General features: G+C 38.3%; 1 protein-coding gene across 9 annotated transcripts in view; it reads right to left on the bottom strand.

The window, feature by feature from the left end:
- TANC2 (tetratricopeptide repeat, ankyrin repeat and coiled-coil containing 2) overlaps nt 1-19,749 on the bottom strand; it is a 379,564-nt gene that overhangs the window by 110,285 nt on the left and 249,530 nt on the right. For all 9 annotated transcript variants that reach the window (XM_055131292.1, XM_055131293.1, XM_055131294.1 and 6 more), the window contains one exon: nt 15,413-15,541. In XM_055131292.1, coding sequence (XP_054987267.1) covers nt 15,413-15,541 — 129 coding nt within the window. The remainder of the gene's footprint in view (nt 1-15,412; nt 15,542-19,749) is intronic.

Below are 19,749 nucleotides of genomic sequence, written 5' to 3'. Positions count from 1 at the left end.
CAGCAGGCAAATGAATTCTCTCTAGGAATCAGCCTCTGAGGGATCATCAATAAGTATAATTATATATCTTGGCTTAGAGAGAAAACTGACCTTTCTCGAACTAAGGCAAAGAGTAAATATTTAAAAAACAAACAAATGTGCATCAAGGCTAATAGATCAGTTTGCCCAAATGCAAATATAAACAGCCACAGCATGGGGAAAAGAGGAGAGGGAAGTGGGAGCAAAACAGTTCTAACTGAATTTAGACTTCAGCATGTTTACTTTGGAAAACAATCATGAATCATCTCAAAGAAAGATAGCCAGGACTGGCTGGAGAAAGGGCATGTGTACTTTAGCCAAGGTCTGGGGCAAACAGGAGCAGAGTTGTATTTCCTCACATTCTTCCTTAATGACTGTGAAGTCTGGCCCGGAAGTACCACTGTCCCCCAGAACAAGATCTAATTCCAGGCTTACTGTAGGTTCAGACTGTGCATGCTATTCTCTTCACAGGGCAGAGGAAAAACAGATGTGCTGCCAACCAAACTTGCTATCACATTAGTATCAAACATAAGCCAGAGAACTTATTACTTTTTTTTTTTTTGGAAGAAATACTTATTAAATCAAGGCAGGGGCTATTTATCTAGTGAGCTTCTTGAAGACTCACTCTCCTACTTATGAGTCCAATTTCTTCAGGATGTTGTTTCTTCTTGGTACTCAGGATACAGGGCCTTATACTAAAAGGAAGGATGACTCTACAGAAGGCAACTATTCCTGCCCTAGGAAATGAGGCTTTGAAGAATATAAAAGGATTTGAAGCAGCTACTAAAAGACAATTTAAAATTTTTCAAAAAATCATTTAAGCAGAATCACTTTTTGGGTTAGCAGGGAACACAGCATGGGGGAAAATGTCAGAATGCCTCTCATTTACTAGCTCTATGAACTAAAAGTTTCCTATATTCTCAATATCCCAGTTTTCCTCATCTTTAAAATAGGGATAACAGGGGATGGAGAGAGACAGCAGAGCTAGTAGGGTGCTTGTCCTGCATGTGGCCAACCCAGATTTGATCCTCAGCATCCCGTATGGATCCCCCAAGCACTGCCAGAAGTAATTCCTGAGCGCAAAACAAGGACTAATCCCTGAGCATTGCCAAGTATGGCCCCAAACCAACCAACCAACCAACCAACCAACCAAATAATAGGGATAACAGTGTCCAGAGAGATAGTAGAGGGGAGTATGTGTTTGCCTTGACACTACATACTATATATGGTTCCCTAAGCGAGACCAAGTGTGGTCCCAAAATAAGATAGAATAAAATAGGGACAACTATGAGTTAAATGAGTTAATATATATGACAAACACATCCATAGTTAACTGTGTTAGCTGCTATAACTATGCACATCATAAAGCAAAAAAAAAGTTACTCAGTATAAGCACAATTTATGCACATTTACTTTTATACTAAACTTCACAGAAAGGATACTGAATCAGTTACCCTCCTTAAGCCTTCTCTTATCAAGGCTTCTGAGCTTCCTTCATTACTGTCAACCTTCACTATGTCAGCAACAACTCATTCTAAGCGTGGTCTCCTCCCATGATTCTGCTAAAAATGTTTTGGTTAAAGTCACTGAAGTCCACTGCTCTCTGCTCAGTCTTTATGCTTCTTCTTACCCATTCCTCTGTATTTAACACTTTTAATCAACCCCCACTTTTTGAAATACATTCCCTTCTGAGACTTCATATGAGAACACTTTCTTCAAAGTTCTTTTTTTATATTCTTTTCCTAATATATCTTTCATGACCACTTCTACTCTGCTCATCCCTAAAACAGAGCAAACTCTAGTTTTTAAACTTAGGGTGTTTTTCCCCCTTACTACCACCTAGGTAATCTCAAAGTCATAGACTAATGGTTTCATAATTATCTAACTGGTGATTTATTTTTATAGCTCTATTTCAGAACCCTGTTCCTAAACTATAGCTCATTTATAGCCACATGTGAGTTGCTATTCCAATCAGTCTTTAACTTAAAATGTTTAAAATAAAAAGTCATCTCACACATCTTAACCCATTATTTTCTCTCCCATTTGCTCTTAGCTAATAAAATATTATCTACCTGTTTTTTCAAGGTAGAAATTTAGGGTTGACCAGGATCAGATTTTTCCTTCCTTAATCTTTATATTTTTTTTCTTTCTGGGTCACACCTGGCGAGGCTCAGAGGTTACTCCTGGCTCTGCTTGGGAATTACTCCTGGCGGTGCTTGGGGGGCCAAATGGGATGCTGGGAATTGAACCTGGGTCAGCCGCATGCAAGGCAAACGTCCTACCCACTGTGCTGTCGCTCCAGCCCCTTGGAGGGAATGGGCTCCAGCTTCCCTCCCTGCCCCCAGCAGAGCTCCCTCGGCCGAAGACCTCCGGAGCCTAGCCACAGCCATGCTCAAGGCCCCTCTCCACACGTTCGGACGAGCCTCACACATGAAGGTACTGGCAGAGAAACTGGTTTCTTCTGCCCAAATTTCCCATTTTCCAGTAGCTAGGCGGTCACACCCAGGGACTGCCCGTAGTGCCGTGTAATCCCACCAATGGCCAACATCCAGAGACTTACAACCAAGCTCCCGGAAGGGTGTGAACTCTTATAGCCTAGTTCTTCCTCTGGGAGAAACTGGCAAGCTACCAAGAGTTTCCTGCCCACATAGGAGAGCCTCACAAACTCCCCATGGTGTATTCATATACCAAAACCAGTAACAATGCTGGGTCTCATTCCCCTGACCCTGATAGAGCCTCCAATGCGGCATCGTTGGGAAGGACAAGTAGAGAGGCTTCTAAAATCTCAGGGCTAGGATGAATGGAGACGTTACTGAGACCGCTCGGGAAATTTGATGATCAACGGGATGATGATGATGATGAATCTTTATATCTAATGTGTTACAGTCTCTATCTTTTTGTTGTTGCTGCTGTTGTTTGTTTCTGGTGCACACCTGGTGGTGCAGGGCTCTGGGAACCACATGTAGTACCAGATATTGAACCCGGGCCATCCATGTGCAAGGGAGATGCCCTACCCGCTGTCCTATCTCTCTGCCCCCAGCCTCTATAATTTATTCTTGAGGATTATCTCTCTCTTTTTGTTTTTCTATTCTACTGCTTGTTAAAATAAATAACCTTGAAGGAGTTTCACAGAGCCATATTTTTGTTACTTGTAAACTGAGGTTAATAATAGCATCTACCTCCAAAAGTTGAATGAAAAAATGTATGTTACTTAGTTCAAAATTTAGTTGATTGTTAATGTACATTTCCATGTAGTTTAAGTTCTTAACATACCTTGCTCTTACTGTTTTTTTTTTGTTTTTAATGGGCTTTTAATGAACCATCTTATAGCCTACATATGCCTGTTGCATACTGTCTCCACAAGTATGTCTCTGTCATGATCTAGTCAGCTCTTGTACTACTATCCTCACCATGAACAATAGCAGGTTACTATTAACTAGCACAATTCTTGTCAAGTATTCAAGAAAGTTCAATAAACAAACTCATCAATGAAGCTGGTTAATTTTGGGTTTCCATTCTCAACTGAAGGGAAATGTGTATTGACCTGGTTTTGGGATTTCAGGAAGGCTTGAGGAAGACGGTAATAATTAAAGCTAAGGTCTCTGAAAATCACTGCACTGTACCAGGATGACAAAAGAAATGAATTATCTGTTTGTGACTTTTCAGGGACACATTTCTGTTTAAAGACTACTGTCATAAACAAAAGAGCCACTAAATAACAAAACAGTCAGGAAAGAAAACTGTTATTTTCCAAACTCTGCATATCCCAATAAGAACTGGATATAGGCCAAGGTGTTGATAGTCAAAGAATAGAATTTCCAACAGAAGCTGGGCAAAAAGAAAATGTGTAATTAGAGAGAGGGCAGAACAGATTTTTAAAAATACCACTTTTCCTTTCTTTTAGAAAAGTTACTGAGAGTCTCCTGATTTCATGCCTACTTACTTAGTAACTTAAGTCTTGCAAGTGATACCTTTAAGATTCATTATTGTATAAATAATGCATATCTTATTATTTATTTTAGGTAAAAATGTTTTGGCTTACCAAATAAAACCGAAACACCCAAACAAAGTGCTTCTAATACTAAGCCAATCAACAAATTCTAATATCAAGTTTTCAACAGTTACCCATAGAAATATAGGAACTTGATTACCCATAGGCATATAGGAAGATTACCCATAGAAATATAGGAAGTTGACGAATCATTCAAATTTCTAATGCAAAAAAACACACCAAGATATGTTACTGTTAAGAAATCAAAGTCAACCATAAAGAAAAATACTGGAGGCCTTCAGAGGGAATGTATGTAACATATAAAGACAGATCAGATTTCTCATCAGACACTCTACAGGTGATAAGATTGGAATGCATATTTATAATTCTATGAGATAAAAACTTGAAGCCAATAGTTTAATTGGCAAAATAACTACTCAAAGAGAAATAAAGGCCTTCCCTGAAAAACAAAAGCTAATGGTGTTCACCACCAACAGATCTACACAACTAAAAATGTTGACAGTATTTCCTTTAAAGACAAAGGGAAAAAAATTTAAACACTGTGACAAAATAGTGATATAGAATCAGAAATATCAAGAATGAAATGAGACAATAAAATATTAATGGGGAGAAAGGGCTGGACAAAATTTGGTTGGTGCAAAGATGACAATTAGATATATGACAATTAGATATCAGCACCAAAAAGACTATTTGAGACACAGACAGATTGATTCAAACCTTTTGGAAGCAGAAAAAAAATTCCAAAGCACAGGCATTTAGAAATTCCTGGGGGAGGACAAGAGAGATAGCACAATGGGTAGGGTACTTGCCTTTCACGCACCCAACCTGGGTTCAGTCCCTGGCATCCTGTATAGCTCCATGAGCTCACCAGGACTGATTCTGCAGTGCAGAGCCAGGAGTAAGCCCTGGATGTACCCTCTCTCCATCAATAGTAACTGACAAAAAAGAAAAACACAAAAATGCAAGACACCCAGAAAACAAAAAGATAAAAACAGCAGGGGGTGGGGTGAGGCTGTGGAGATGGTTCAAAGGGCTAGAGGGCATAGTTTGTTTGTGAGAGCACAGGTTCTATTCTGGGTTCAGGGTTCTGAATGGTCTCTGAGCACAGAGCTGGAAGTAGCCTCTGAGCACCACCAGCTGTGGCCTCCAAAACAAAAACATAAATGATAAAAAGGCCATAATTAAGTTTCATATATCAATAATCACTCTAAATGGATAACTGGATAGTCTGAGTTCAAGTGGGGACAGGGATGTAGCAGTTGAATAGGAGCGAGCATGTGTCTCTGGGTTTGATCCTTAGCACCCAGAACAAAACACATCAATTCCCTATGTTCATTACAGCACTATCCAAGGTAGACAAAATCTGGAAACAACTCCAGTGCCCAATAACAAATGGCTGGATAAACAAACAAATAAAAAAAACAACAACTATGGAAATGTATACTATCAAATACTACTCAGTTTTAAGATGAAAACATGAAATTTGCTGCTAGGTGGATGCATTTTAAAAATGTAATTTAAATGAAAATATCAAAGTGGCTTAACAATTTTTTAGCGGAGGGCACTGAGGCATTTTAAATATTTTTATATTTCTAGGTTTTTGAGCAAATCCCAGCAGTACTCAGAGTTTACTCGTATCTCTGTACTCAAGAATTATTACATGCCGGGGCTTGGAGAATCATATGGGGTATCAGGGATGGCCATGTGCAAGGCAAGTACCCTACCTACCTGTACTCTCTTCAGCCACTGTGATTTCTTCTTCTTCTTCTTCTTTTTATTTTTTTTTTTGGGGGGGTATGGTGGTGGTGTTGGGCCATCACCCAGAAACGCTCAGAGTTTACTTCTGGCTCTGTACTCAAGAATCACTCCTGGTGGTGCTCAGGGATGCCGGGGATCTAACCTGGGTAGACTGTGTGTAGGCAAGCGTCCTACCTGCTGTACTATCACTCAGTACCGGCCCTCCCAAACCCCTGATTTATTCTTGAAGAATCAGATAACGTGATTAGAGTTTCTTTAATGTTAACTCTACAGCCTTTCTTAAAATATAATGTAAGAGGTCACTATGTACCTATTATGAGATTACATGGTTTATAGATTTTACTCTTTCTCAATGGTTATTTCTTCCTTGCAGGGGAACTTTGGTGTGTATTAGCTGTTAATTAGGTTTTCAAACTTTAAGAAAGCATTTACCAAATAAGATGAGCTTACAGAGAAATTAGATTTGTGCGCCTTTATGGTACTACTGTAACAAGTAGTAATCTATTCAAAAAAAGAAAATCACAGCCAGCTTACTCCACAGAGCACAGACTAGATTCTAGCAGATACTAAACAAGATCCAATTTGAGTACTACATTTTCAAATGTTAGGGTGCTTTTAAATAAGCTGGCTGAGTATAAGAGGATAAATCGCATACAACTAAAGCTTATGGTCTACACATCTAATATTTATATGTGGGCAGTTATGTTCATACAACCTAATCCTGGGTTTTAAATTTACCTAAAAATAAATTTAATCCTGTAAAAAAGAAATCATGTAAAATGAGATAGAAAAGATATATGAAAGTATTTCCATATAAATTTAAGAGTCAGCCAGGCAGTGATCAAGATGACTCAGCAACCCCGGGGATATATGACTCAGTGGGCTAATGCACAAGTATTAGCTTCATGACAAGCATTTTAGTCATCTTCATAAAAGTTTCATTGTTTTGGAAAAGGAATCCACAAATGATACTGATTTTATTTCACAAAAATTCAATTTTTTTGCTTTGACAAAGCCAACTTAGGGGTCAATTTCACATAAATTCTGCTCATGAGTCAGACATCATTTGCAATAGGCCCTCCAACCGAGTATCCATTAAAGCAGTTATTAACTAAAAACAGTGCTCTGAATAGCCATTTAGGTAATGAGATTTAGTAGAAGTCCTAAAGAAACCAACATATATTGAGAAATGAAGGTTTAATTAGGAATGTGTACTCTCTTCAAGCGGAACAATGTAATTATGATTTAACATCAGACAGGTTAGAATCTTGTTAATAATTTATTGCTAATTTGCCCAAGTAACTACTGCTAGAAGTCATTATACTATGATTTGCTTTGTGTATTTTAACTCCCTCTGGTTCTCTTTATATATTCCATCAGAAGATTTATTGCATATACTCAACCTCTTCTTTCCTTTAACAAGGCAGCAAACTTAGTTTTGTCATTCTCTGTGGAATAAGAAACTCCATTAAAATGGTCAGAAAGAGTAAGTGGTTTTAGGTAGATAATTTCTAACACAGCTCTACATTAACATAATAGTAATTAAATTTTTAAAAATGGACTAGAAATAACTTTTAATGTGTGTGTTAAAGTTCTAAAAGGGGACTTCAAATTAATGTCTGTCAAGGACAGATTAGGTTTAGGGACTAGAAATGCACAGGGACATTCACTAGCTACATGCTCTGCAGTAGCAAACAATCTTCTCTAACTATTCTCAAGCTCCAGGATGGCTGAGAGCCAGGAATCTCCTCTCTTGTTTTCATGTGATGCTGGATAGTGCTGTGACCTTGTCTCTATTGTTGGGATGGATCTCTGGAAACATCAATTTTGGAAGAACAGTTGTTCAAACAGCTGTTTTGGAGAGGTTTAAAGAGAAGAGTTTTCACTAATGAGGAAAATGTTGATGTTAATACGCTACCTGAAGATCCCAATTCAAGGTCAGATATAATTTTAGCAACTTCTGCTTCAGCTTCAAAAGACAACCATTACGATCCAACAATCGTAGCTAAACTGAAGTGACTGTTACATAAATTATGTTTCTACTCTTAAACTATGTCATGAACAACTTCTAATCAGCATTCAAACTATACTCCCCCTCCCCCAACTCTGTAAACAGAATTATGTAGTCCTAAATAATACCTTTACCACCAATGGATCTTCAAGTGTAATCTGGAGCCCTCCACTGGGGTTTCTAAAGACACTTTCAGATTGTCCACAAAATTAAAACTATTTCCATAACACTGGGAATTTTTTTCTACTATCATTCTCTCTCAATTATATGATGGAATTTTCCAGACATGAAATGTGATGGGTCTACTACCATTAAAAAAAAATCCAAACCGGTATTTTAATGATTTCTCAGCTCTGATTTCTAATGTGTTAACTATAAATAAATACAATTCATATAAACACAACTTTTAGGATCTTTAGTGATTGCCAGGGCGTGGGGGTTGGGCCATAACTGGCAGTGCTCAGGGGGACCATGTGGTGCCAGGGATTGAGTTCAGGCCTCCTGCATGTCAAAGCATGCTGTCAGCCCACTGAGTTGTCTTTCTGGGTCCCTTTAAGATGTTTTAAGAGGGGTTGGGGAGACAGTACAACAGGTAAGGTGCTTGCCTTGCACTCAGCTGAACCAGGTTTGATCCCTGCCACCCCATCTACACCCTATCCCCACCCCAGCAAACACCAGGAGTGATCTTTGAGCATAGAGCAAGAAAGAAGTTCTGAGCTGGTGTGGCCCTTCCAAACAAACAAACAAACAAACAAGCAATCAACAAAAGACAACAATTATAATTATGCAGAGGGATCCTGGGACTAAACATTTTCAAATAGTGAAAAATTGCTTGTACAAGCTCCCTCTCAACAAATGCTTGCCACTTCAAGTGCTCTTTAGACAAGTATTAGAGGGACATTAGGTCAGATAAACTCAATACTTGGAATCAGTCAATAAATTTATTAACAGGTATGCCATGATATACACTAACTACTTTCTATGGTGAAGCAGGATAAAAGCAGAACTCTGGCAAAAAATTGTATTTCACAGTATTTGAACAATTTTAATAAACTGAAGTGCCAATAGTTTACAAGAATATAAATACTTATTTCTTTATAGGCTGAGCAATTTTTAAAAAAACAGAAATATATGACTTTTGTTGTTGTTGTTGGTCCCCTGAGCCCTGCCAGGATTGATCCCTGAGTGAAGAGGCAGGAGTAAGCCCTGAGTACTGCTGGGTATGGCTCAAAAATAACACAAAAATTCAACTGCAACAAGAAAAATTCTTGGAGGTGAATGGGCACTGGCGGAGGGATAGGTAAACAATCACTGTATAAGTGAAATGCAAACACAAAAGTTCATAAATTTGTAACTGTACATCACAGTGATTTTTTTTATTAGAATAAAAAATTTAAAAAAAAAGAAAAGGTCTTAAAAGTAAAGACAACTTCAAGGAACTGAAACACTAATATAAAACTTTTATCAACAGAAAAACACTAAGTTCTGACTACCTGCAAGAAACATGAAATTAGTTTTGTTAGGAATACTTTACTCAGGTAGAGAGCTCGTTAAAGATTTAGGCATGCTTTGGGAAAATCTTTGAATGTACTTTGATTTTGCTGAATGTTTACACTGAAGCTCAATGCAGTGGAAAAGATTTTTATAGTTTATCAATACAATGAATGTTTGTGTGTGTATTACCTAGAATGACTTTGTCAAATAATTTAATACAACATTAGAGGGGTGGAGCAATACTACAGCAGGTAGGATGCTTGTCTTGCATGTGGCTGACCCAGGATTGATCTCTGGCACCTTGTGGTTCCCCAAGCCTGCCAAGAGTGATCGCTGAGTACAGAGGCAGAAGGAACCCCTGAGCACTGCCAGGTGTAGCCCAAAACCAATCCCCCCTCCTCCAAAATGGTACTAAACACAGATATATGCTACTGATAACAGGTCCAACACAAAGGGGCCTATAATAAATTACAACCCATTAATTTTGCTTTTCTATGCACTATAAAAACCTAATATTCAAAGACTAGCAAAGCAGAAAGTAAAGTTAACAGTGTTAGTATGATTTCCACTAATGAGATTCAGGGCACCGCCACTGAGATATATTTTCTACTAACTCTGAAGATCTACATAGACTAGTATTTGTGTTCAATCATTTTCACTATGTCCAAATCATTATTTTTACTACTATTACCACCCATTATATGTCTGACAAAAGGTTACTATTCAAAATAACACTGAAGGATCAGACAGTACAGCAAGGTGCTGGCTTGTCTCGCATGTAGCTGACCTAGGTTTGCAGCCCTGCCATGAGTGATCTCTGAACAGGCCAGAAGTAAGTTCTGAACACAGCCAGATATGGCCTTCAAACCAAACAAAAAAACCCCAAAGCACATCAAAACATATGAAGAAGTCATAATAGAATCAATAATAAAAGGACTGTATAGAAATAATGCCAAGTGCCCAATAATAGATGAGTAGATAAAGAAGATACAGTGTAACACTCAGCTATTAAAATTTTAAAAAAGATAAAATCTTGGCATTTTTGAAAACACAGATGGGACTGTAGTGGGTTATGCTAAGTAAAATAAGTCTGAAGGAGAGAGATAAATATCAGATTATTTCACTCATTCTGAAATGAATGAATACAAAAATCAAAGCAAGGGAATACAAAAATCAAAGTAAGGGAACAGACAAAGTGAAAGGAAAATAGCCCGAGGTTTTTACTGAAGAACTGAGATTGTCAGGGGGGCTGGGAGTGGGAGGAGCAGGTGGTAAGCATAGAGGTAGTTCATTGGACTGGGGCGGAGGATACTGATACTTCGAGGGAAGGTGTAATATGGTGCTACACGTTAAGAAAGGTGTGCAACGATAGTCCTAAAACATATGTACAGTCTTGTAAAATAACACTATTAAAATGAGTAAGTTACTTTTTCTCTTTAATCATTTTATTTTTTAATCACCTGAATTTTTTAAAAAAAAATAATCACTGTGAGATACAGAATTACAAAGGTCATCATGGTTGGGTTTCAGTCATAGTGTTCCAACACCCATCCCTCTACCAGTGTATATTTCCCACCACCAATGTCCCCCGTTTCCCTCCTGCCACCCTCCCCCCAGCTTGTGTGTATGGCAAGGACTTTCTCTTTCTCTCTCTCTTCCTCCCTCCTACCCCCTTTGGGGCATTATGGTTTGCAATACAGGTACTGAGAGGTTATCGTGTTTGTTCCGTTACCTGTTTTCAGCACACAGTTCTTATCCAGAGTGACCATTTGCAGCTATCTTTGTCATGGTGGTCCTTTCTCTATCCCAACTTCCTTCCCCCAGCCCATGAGGCAGGCTTCCAACTGTGGACCAATCCTCCTGGCCCTTGTTTCTACCGTCCTTGGGTATTGGTCTCATATTAAAAACAAATTATTAAAAAAATGTGCAGAAGGTCTAAAGAGACCACAGGGGACACACAGATAGTCAAAAGATGTTCATTATTTCTTAATATTAGAGAAACAAAAATTAAACTAATAATTAGGTGTGCTCTCACACCCATGAGACTGACCATTATCCAAAAAGATAAGAACCAACAGCTGGGAAGGATGTGGAAACAAGGACTCCTTGTAGACTATTTGTGAGAAGCAAATTGGTATAGCCATTATGAAAAGCAGTATGGTGATTTCTTAAAATATTAAAAACAGGGGTCAGAGTGATAGTACAGGGGTTAAGGAATTTGCACGTGGCTGACCCTGATTCAATCCCAGGTATCGTATGTGGTTCCCTGAGCACAGTCAGAAATATTCCCTGAATGTCACTGGTGAGCTCTAAATCACTTCCCCTCCCTGGCCAAAACAGCAATTCCACACGATCCAGTCCTCCTACTTACGGGTATTTACCTGAAAAATACAAAAACACTGTCTTGAAGAAATACTTAATATGTATCTCCACATTTAGTGCAGTATAATTTGTAATAGCCCAAAGCTGGAAATATTCATGTTCAAATATTAAATGCCTACTGAATGATGAATAAGTATGTGGTATATACACAAAATAGATACTATTCAGCTATAAAAAAGATGAAATACTGCCAATTGTAACAAAATGATGAGCCAGATGAGCTATAGTGAAAAAACAGGGATAAAGTATTAAAATTTGTAATCTTCCTATTTCCAGAGAATGGAATTGTATCAAACACTACTTTTTGTTATATTATTTGTGCATTTATTTTTCCTTAAACTTTAGGAGATAACTGTGCTTATCTTATATATTCAAATGACATGTCACAGATGTAGAAGTATTATTTTTCTCATGTGATACACATAAAACAAACAGATCAACCACATTAAAAATAAGCTTTTGGGTTATAGGAACTATAAGAATAAACTAGTAGTTAATATAAGGAGAACTAGGTTGGAATGAAGTGGGCAAATCAGGACAATGTACAATTGAATGATGAAGGACTGGAGGATAACATTGGGTTTGTCCTTTTAGCCTTGCCGCAGGGAACTTAGTTTACCTTAAAGCAATGTCCTTTCTGTATGGACACAGGAAGACAATATTATGCTTTGTAACCTGGGAGCTGATTGACTCCAATAATATTTACTCCTGGGCATCTGCTTTCTCAACACAGTTGCCCTTAGTTCCTAGCACTTAAGCAGGTGTCTGATGAGGGACGGAATGGACCCAGGGCAAGCTGTGAGCTACCCTGGCATCGAAATGGGCCAGGCCAAAGCACCACAATACTCAACTCTAAGTTGAGAGCATGGTCATAGACAAATGCTGTCATGATCCAAAAGTAATGATGAGACTAGGACCCTGCTGGGGTTAGGAAGACTAACTTGGCCTGAGGACTGTGGTCTGGAATATATAGTGAATGTCCTCAGGAAGAACCAAACTTTAAGTCTAATATATTTCTTACTGTGCTCATACAGATTGACATTGCTAGAAATATTAGAAGTAAATTTACTATAACTATTTAAGTGGATTACTAGCTGAGGAAGGAAGAAAGCGACACACCCTTGTTTGGATCCCACCCTTGAGCCGATCTCCTAGTAATCTGGAGAAATCTCCTTAGATGAGATTTTGTTAATCTCCTGGAGAAATGGTTTTACCCTTCTTTGTTGATTTGTTAATGTTCAACCCACCTTTGTGCCACCACCCTATATGATTGCTATATAAACTGAAACTGTAAGAGAAGTAGGGGCGGAGGCAAGATAGAAGGGGTAGAGGTAAGACAGAAGCAAGGAGAAGAGACAGAAGCAGAGAGAAGACACAGGAGAAGATACAGAAGCAAGAGGGAAGACACAGAAGCAGAGAGAAGGCACAGAGGCAGAGACAGAGAGAGGTCAGAAGAGACCAGAGGAGAGACTACAGAGACAGAGACAGAGATAGAGAGACAGACAGAAGAGAGCACAGTGGCACACACAGAAGCAGAGCACAAGGAGGAACCATTCCGATCTGGTCCATAAACAGCGGCTCGAGAGGACTGAACGCGAGTGTCGGGAGAGAGCGAGGCCTGAGAGCCCACGAACAACACAACACACAACACATCGCGCCCTCCCGAGTGTGTGCCCTTTGTAATTTTTTACAAAGGACAGAGCTGGGCTTTAAAGGTGAACTTAATACACACAGAGTGATTTTCAATGGTGCCCACCCAAAACTTACAGTGTTACAGAGCAATGTTAATTCAATTAAAAATAATAAAGCTAAATAATTTTTCCTGTCAAAAATTAAGTCACAATAATTTGATGTTCCATAAAAATAAACATAACCAAACAACTGATTATTTGAATATGACTGTAAAAATTTTGTTTTTTTATAATCAAAATTGTCACTGTCACTGTCATCCCGTTGCTCATTGATTTGTTTGAGTGGGCACCAGTAACGTCTCTCATTGTGAGACTTATTGTTACTGTTTTTGGCATATCCAATATGCCACGGGCAGCTTGTCAGGCTCTGCCGGGCGGGTGAGATACTCTCGGGAGCTTGCCGGGCTCTCTGAGAGGGGCGGAAGAATAGAACGCGGGTCAGCTGTGTGAAAGGCGAACGCCTTACTGCTGTGCTATAATAAAATTATGAAAGTAAGTTAGCACTCTGAGGAATTCAGGAAAGGACAAGAAATTAACACAAATTTATCTAGTGGCTCTGCTAATATTCTATTTCTTGTATTTTATGGTGAGATCCTGAGTCATCAAAAATGCATTGCAATTGCTACATCTGTGACATGTCATATTTTGAATATATAAAAGATAGCACAGTTTTCTCGTAAAGTTTAAGGAAAAATAAATGCATAAATAATATAACAAAAAGTAGTGTTTGACACAATTCCATTATCTAGAAGTGGGAAAATTACAAATTTTAATCAACTAGTATATGGCTAACTAGAGAAACAGCAGGTTGGGTGGATAACAGAATTGGTTTTTTTTTTTGCTTTGTTTTTTTTTGGGTCACACCCAGCATTGCTCAGGGGTTACTCCTGGCTCTGCACTCAGGAATTACTCCTGGCAGTGCTTGGGGGACCATATGGGATACTGGGAATCGAACCCGGGTCGGCCGTGTGCAAGGTAAACGCCCTACCTGCTGTGCTATCGCTCCAGCCCCTGGATAACAGAATTGGGAGTTAATACTGCATGTGAGATCACTAATTCACTATTGTTGATGGGAGGTATGTTAACTTTAGTTACATAATCAGTTCTTTTCTGATTCTGGTTGCTTGCCTCTGTATGAAATATTATCAGCATAAAGACTTTCTGAAGAAGGGAAATTTTTCCTTCCTGAAGAAAGGAAAGTAGGGATGTATGAATTCCTATAGGGTGCTACACATGCACATGATAAAGATGAAGAGGGGGTTCATAAGATAAGAGGATTAATGGAGTGAAGAGGGCAAAGGAATGAAAAAATTAGACTAGAAGATGAAATCTAAAATTCATTTAGTATATTACAGCTACAAGAATTAGAGAAGACCGTCAGTGAAGGTCTCCAAAGATATCATCTGGTGGTTCATTTTGACAAAAAGAGACATAAGCAGAAATAGCAGCAATGGGCTTTTCAACTAGCTATGGCCATGAGATTTGAAAGTCTTTGAAAAGATTCCTAGGTTCCTGACTAGAAATATGTATCATGCCACAAATAGGGGCTAAAATGGGAAAAGGACAAGTTGTTTTGATGTTGCCAGCATAGGACAAGAATCATTATCTGAAATTCCCAGAAAACAAAAGCACTGTATATGATTAGAAACGGCCACTAGAGTGAAAATAAAATAAATTTTCTAGAGCAACACATGTTTATCAGCACCAAAGTTCACCTGCAACATGGCTTGGGCTGGAATTGGTCTAACATCATCTCCGAAAACCAAGACCATACAAAAGGTTAATCTCCCCACCAACATTAGCCCTTTACACCTGTTTTCTTCTAGGATTTCGAGGAGTTAATGCTTCCAACGGTTGACAGTTACATTGTCTTCTGATGATGACTACAGTCGCTTTTTCTATATTCAGCAAAAACAAATAGATCACATGCTCCCTTAAGAGAGGCTCAAATAAGCATGGAAACTGAAAGCAAAAGAACCTTGTGCCCACTGCCCATTTCCATTTGTTCCAGGGCATTCCCAGGCACCGCCCTCCTGTGTTTCTAACCTCTTAAATCCTGCTGTGTGCGAGCCCCGCAAGCCATGGTCTGTCTTGGCATTCGAAGAGAAGTTCTCAAGGGGGTATGTCTCTGCTCGTCCAGGTAAGCAAGGTCCTCCAAGTGGGCAGAGCTCGTGGCTGACAAGACAGAAGAACTTAGTCAGAATATGAAAGTGCAGAAACATTTCAATTAGTCTGTCTCCTGAATTTTGTGATCAGAGCTTACTGTAGTGCATACATTTACGAAGAGTTTGCTGAACTCAAAGTTCGTATCAGTGTCTAGACATAGAGTTGGGATTTATTTTTTTTTCTTTTTCCACCCTGGAGAATCCCATAGTCTCCCTTCAACATATATTTCTCTTTCTTGCCTCCACACTTGTCTAATTAAATTTCTTTCAATAAAACTATTTTGCTACACACACACACACACACACACACACACACACACACACACACACACACACACACACACACACACACACACACCCCTCCCCCCCAATAGGCTGGAGCAACAGAGGACCATACTTAGAGCAGAGGATTTCTCCTGGGCAGGCTGCATGCAAGTACTCTACCTGCTCTACTATTTCTCTGGCCTGCCTTCTGATTCTTTGTTAGTCCTGTCAACCGTTTTTCTTTATGGACAGTACTAACAATTTGTCATATTTGTACACATAATACCTATACATATATAATTTGTGTTCAATTTAGCAATGAAGTCTTCAACAAATATATTTTTTTAAATATTAAAGTGGGCAACACTGATATCTGATGACAAAGATTATTAGTGTTAGCTTCTTTTGGGTCAAGAATCCCCCCTGTAAAGCAACATATAACATATAAACATCATCTGTGGAGAAACTAGTTCCAAATCCTATTAAGCTGTAAGAAAAACATGAAGGGAAGGAGAGGGAGAGTGGAACAAATGAAGAGAGAGATGGGTACCTGGAAAATTAACAGAGAACTGAAAGTGCCAATCTCTATGAATTACAAAGCAGCCTCCCATCAGCATCTTCAAATTCTTTAGCCTCTAACACAGTCGCAAATGAAAGAGAAAAACGGTGGAAGAGAATGGAAGAGTACTGGCTCTACTGTTTGGTCCACTCACAATGAAACAAAAAGGTGAAGAAATCAAGAACCAGGAAGCACCAAAAATGGGGGGGGGGTTTGCAGGGGAGAAGAGGAGAGAGAACGAGAGAGAACGAGAGAGAGAGAGAAAGAGAGAGAGAGAGAGATCTACCCTAAATTTTTTCAAAAACGGTTATTCAGAACTTATAAATTAGTGATTAAGCCACTAACTACATCTGTTGCCAAGTATGTGAGATACCATGCTGGGGGCAGTACATTCAGTCAGCAACAATTACTGAGAGCTTTGCTTGTTCCAGGCTGGAGCAACAGCGCAGCGGGTAGGGCGTTCTCCTTGCACGTGGCCAACCAGGGATAGATTCCTCCTTCCCTCTTGGAGAGCCTGGCAAGCTACCAAGAGTATCTCGCCCGCACAGCAGAGCCTGGCAAGCTCCCCGTGGCATATTCACTATGCCAAAAACAGTAACAACAAGCCTCACAATGGAGACGTTACTGGTGCCCACTCTAGTTTGTGCCAGGCACTACTGCTGCCCATAGCTTAGTTGTCAGTTGCCTCTGGTGACTGTTTTGGGAAGTAAAATGAGATCACTCTTGGCTTTTAAGCTCTCATGAATTATTTATATCATTAATCAGGATAAGATACGTACAACAATAATATAGAGTGAGTTATGATAAATGGAACATATAATCACAAGGTGATCTCTGAGCTTCAAGAGGAGAGAACACTGAGAAAACAGAAAAGAGGAAGGAAGGAAAGAGCAAGAGAATAAGTATATGAGATAAACCTTTCCCTGGTCCTTCAATTACTGCCATTCTACAACTACATGACAGGGAGTCAAGGACACGAATAATAGCTTTATTCTATATGCCCCATTGCTTCCCTTCTGGCTGGGCTGTATTGCTTTTCCTTGCTGATTTTGTTTCCTGATATTTTCAGAAAGAAACAGCTTATTTGTTTCTGCTAAATATTTTTTTTCATAAAGGATTCATGGTTTTGGTATAATGTTAGAGCTTAATAAATGTGTTATATAAGTGGACATCTTGTGAGGCAAAGAGGATTATCAACAATGCCTCCAAATAATTTTCAGAATATTAATTAAAATTCTACAAGTAATTACTCAATATTTTTAAACAAAACAAGCACAAATGGTCAGCTGAAAAATGGAAAAGTTGCTTTTCTTCCACTGAAAACAAAAGCATGTAATATATAATATGTAAATGTGCAGAATGTACAATACATATACACATTTAATTTAGATTAAACATTTTTCTAAGCGAATTAAAACCTTTTTTCATTTGCCACTTTAAGATTGGACATAATTTGTACTAAGAAATTCAGTAACTTTAAATAGAACTATAAAATTTCTGATGCAAATACAGAGAAACAAGGAAAGTAAACAAATAAACCCTCAAAACTCATAAAGTGGATAAAAGTGAAGATTTGACATTTAGAATGAAAAGCAAATGCCAGTACATCAATTTAAAATACCATTATGCCTCTGAATGTTGAAATCATGAGAGATGCAGTGAGACAATAAAATGTTACTGTCTATTACTCAATTAGCAGTGTATGATATTCTTCTTAAATCTGAGAATGAAAAATTTTAATTTTTTTCATGAATACTGCAAGTCAAGAGAAATGGTGCAGTATCTATTTTTTTTACAGTATCTATTTTATTGCTTGAAAAGATCAGTTACCAACTTATAATACATAACCGGTTTAAATAGATAAGAAGGCAAAAAAAACCTCCAAATTACCCTTTTTGGCTGTTTTATGCCTTGTATGGCCCGAATAGTGTTACTGTTCTTAAACAACTGAGTGTACTTTTGTATATGCAAAACCATCAGGTTTTAGAATTGATATAATAATATAGCAGGTTATATAAAAACTAAGAGGTCAAAGAGGTGCCATCTGGAATTCATTCAGCCAAAGAAAATAAGCTTGTTAACAGTCAATATCTCAACCTAGGCAAGTTGGTGTTTATGACAACTGACCTTGAGTAGCCATACTCTTTCCTTTGTAGCTTATCCATTCACTTATTCAACTATAATAAGATTTAAAAAATGTCAGCACTATAAAACAATTAACTTGGCTATAACAGTTCATGAGAAAAATCAGCCTATAAGAACTGGAAAGCAGTAAAGGTCTGTTTTTCTAAACCAAAGTGTATTATTCTATGAAACAGAAAGTTTCGAAAGACATTTTCAGAATTTACTACCTTAATCAGCTTATGTAATACAACTCTGAAATATCTAGCACTTTTACCAGCTTGATGGACAGCTATCATTAAGAATTTCAGGGTGTTCTTGTATAGCCTAGATCTCTGATTTTGCTTGATCTGTACATCAATCACTGTATCACTGTCATCCCATTGCTCATCGATTTGCTCGAGCGGGCGCCAGTAACATCTCCATTTGTCCTTGCTCTGAGATTTTAGCAGCCTCTCTTTACTCATTCTTCCCAGCGGTGCCACACTGGAGGCTCTTTCAGGGAGACCCATCATTGTTACTGTATTTGGCATATCGAATATGCCACGGAGAGCTTATCAGACTGCCCTGCGGGCAGGATGCTCTTACTAAATGTTTCAGAAAACATTTCCACTTACTATAAAAAAAATACATAATAGTTCCCCCTCAAAGAAAAAAATCTGAAACGACCAAAAAAAGGAAGAAAAATGTAGAACCTCCAAATATGCTATACATAAAGTACAGAAAAATTTTATGTTGTATAGAAACAAAATATTTCTATATTAACTTGAGTAATAAGGATAATTTGAAGCAAAAGTTCTTGAAAGTTCTCTTGACAGGCTGAAAATCTATCACTTCATATACACAGAGTTTTACATTCTGATGTTAATGTTATCTATACTCAATTATGGCAAGAGTTGATTAAACTGTTCCTGCCAACACCTAAGTTTTATGTCTCCTAGTTACCTGGGTCTATTGGAAACCCAGATAAAAGAATTTAATGAAATTACAGATATCATTTCTCTAATCTTGGGAACTTAAACCGAGAGACTAATACCAAATGTCACATATTACACACCAGGGAGAGAAAGAGACTAAACTACAACTACCCAGAATAGATAACTATGCAATCGCAGTTAACAATTCTTTCTATATTGAACATTCTGTTAAAATAACTGTTTTGTCTCCTGAATTGCTCCTGGTTGAAAGAGCACAGAAATCAAGTGAACAGTCCCTTTCAATTACGTGATGTAGATATTAAGGCAGTACCTCGGAATGCTAGTATGAAAAGTATC

This window comes from Sorex araneus, chromosome 3, assembly GCF_027595985.1.
Source record: "Sorex araneus isolate mSorAra2 chromosome 3, mSorAra2.pri, whole genome shotgun sequence".
Lineage (NCBI taxonomy): Eukaryota > Metazoa > Chordata > Mammalia > Eulipotyphla > Soricidae > Sorex > Sorex araneus.
Note: the sequence above shows the minus strand (reverse complement) of the source record. Positions and strands in the feature narration are given on the sequence as shown.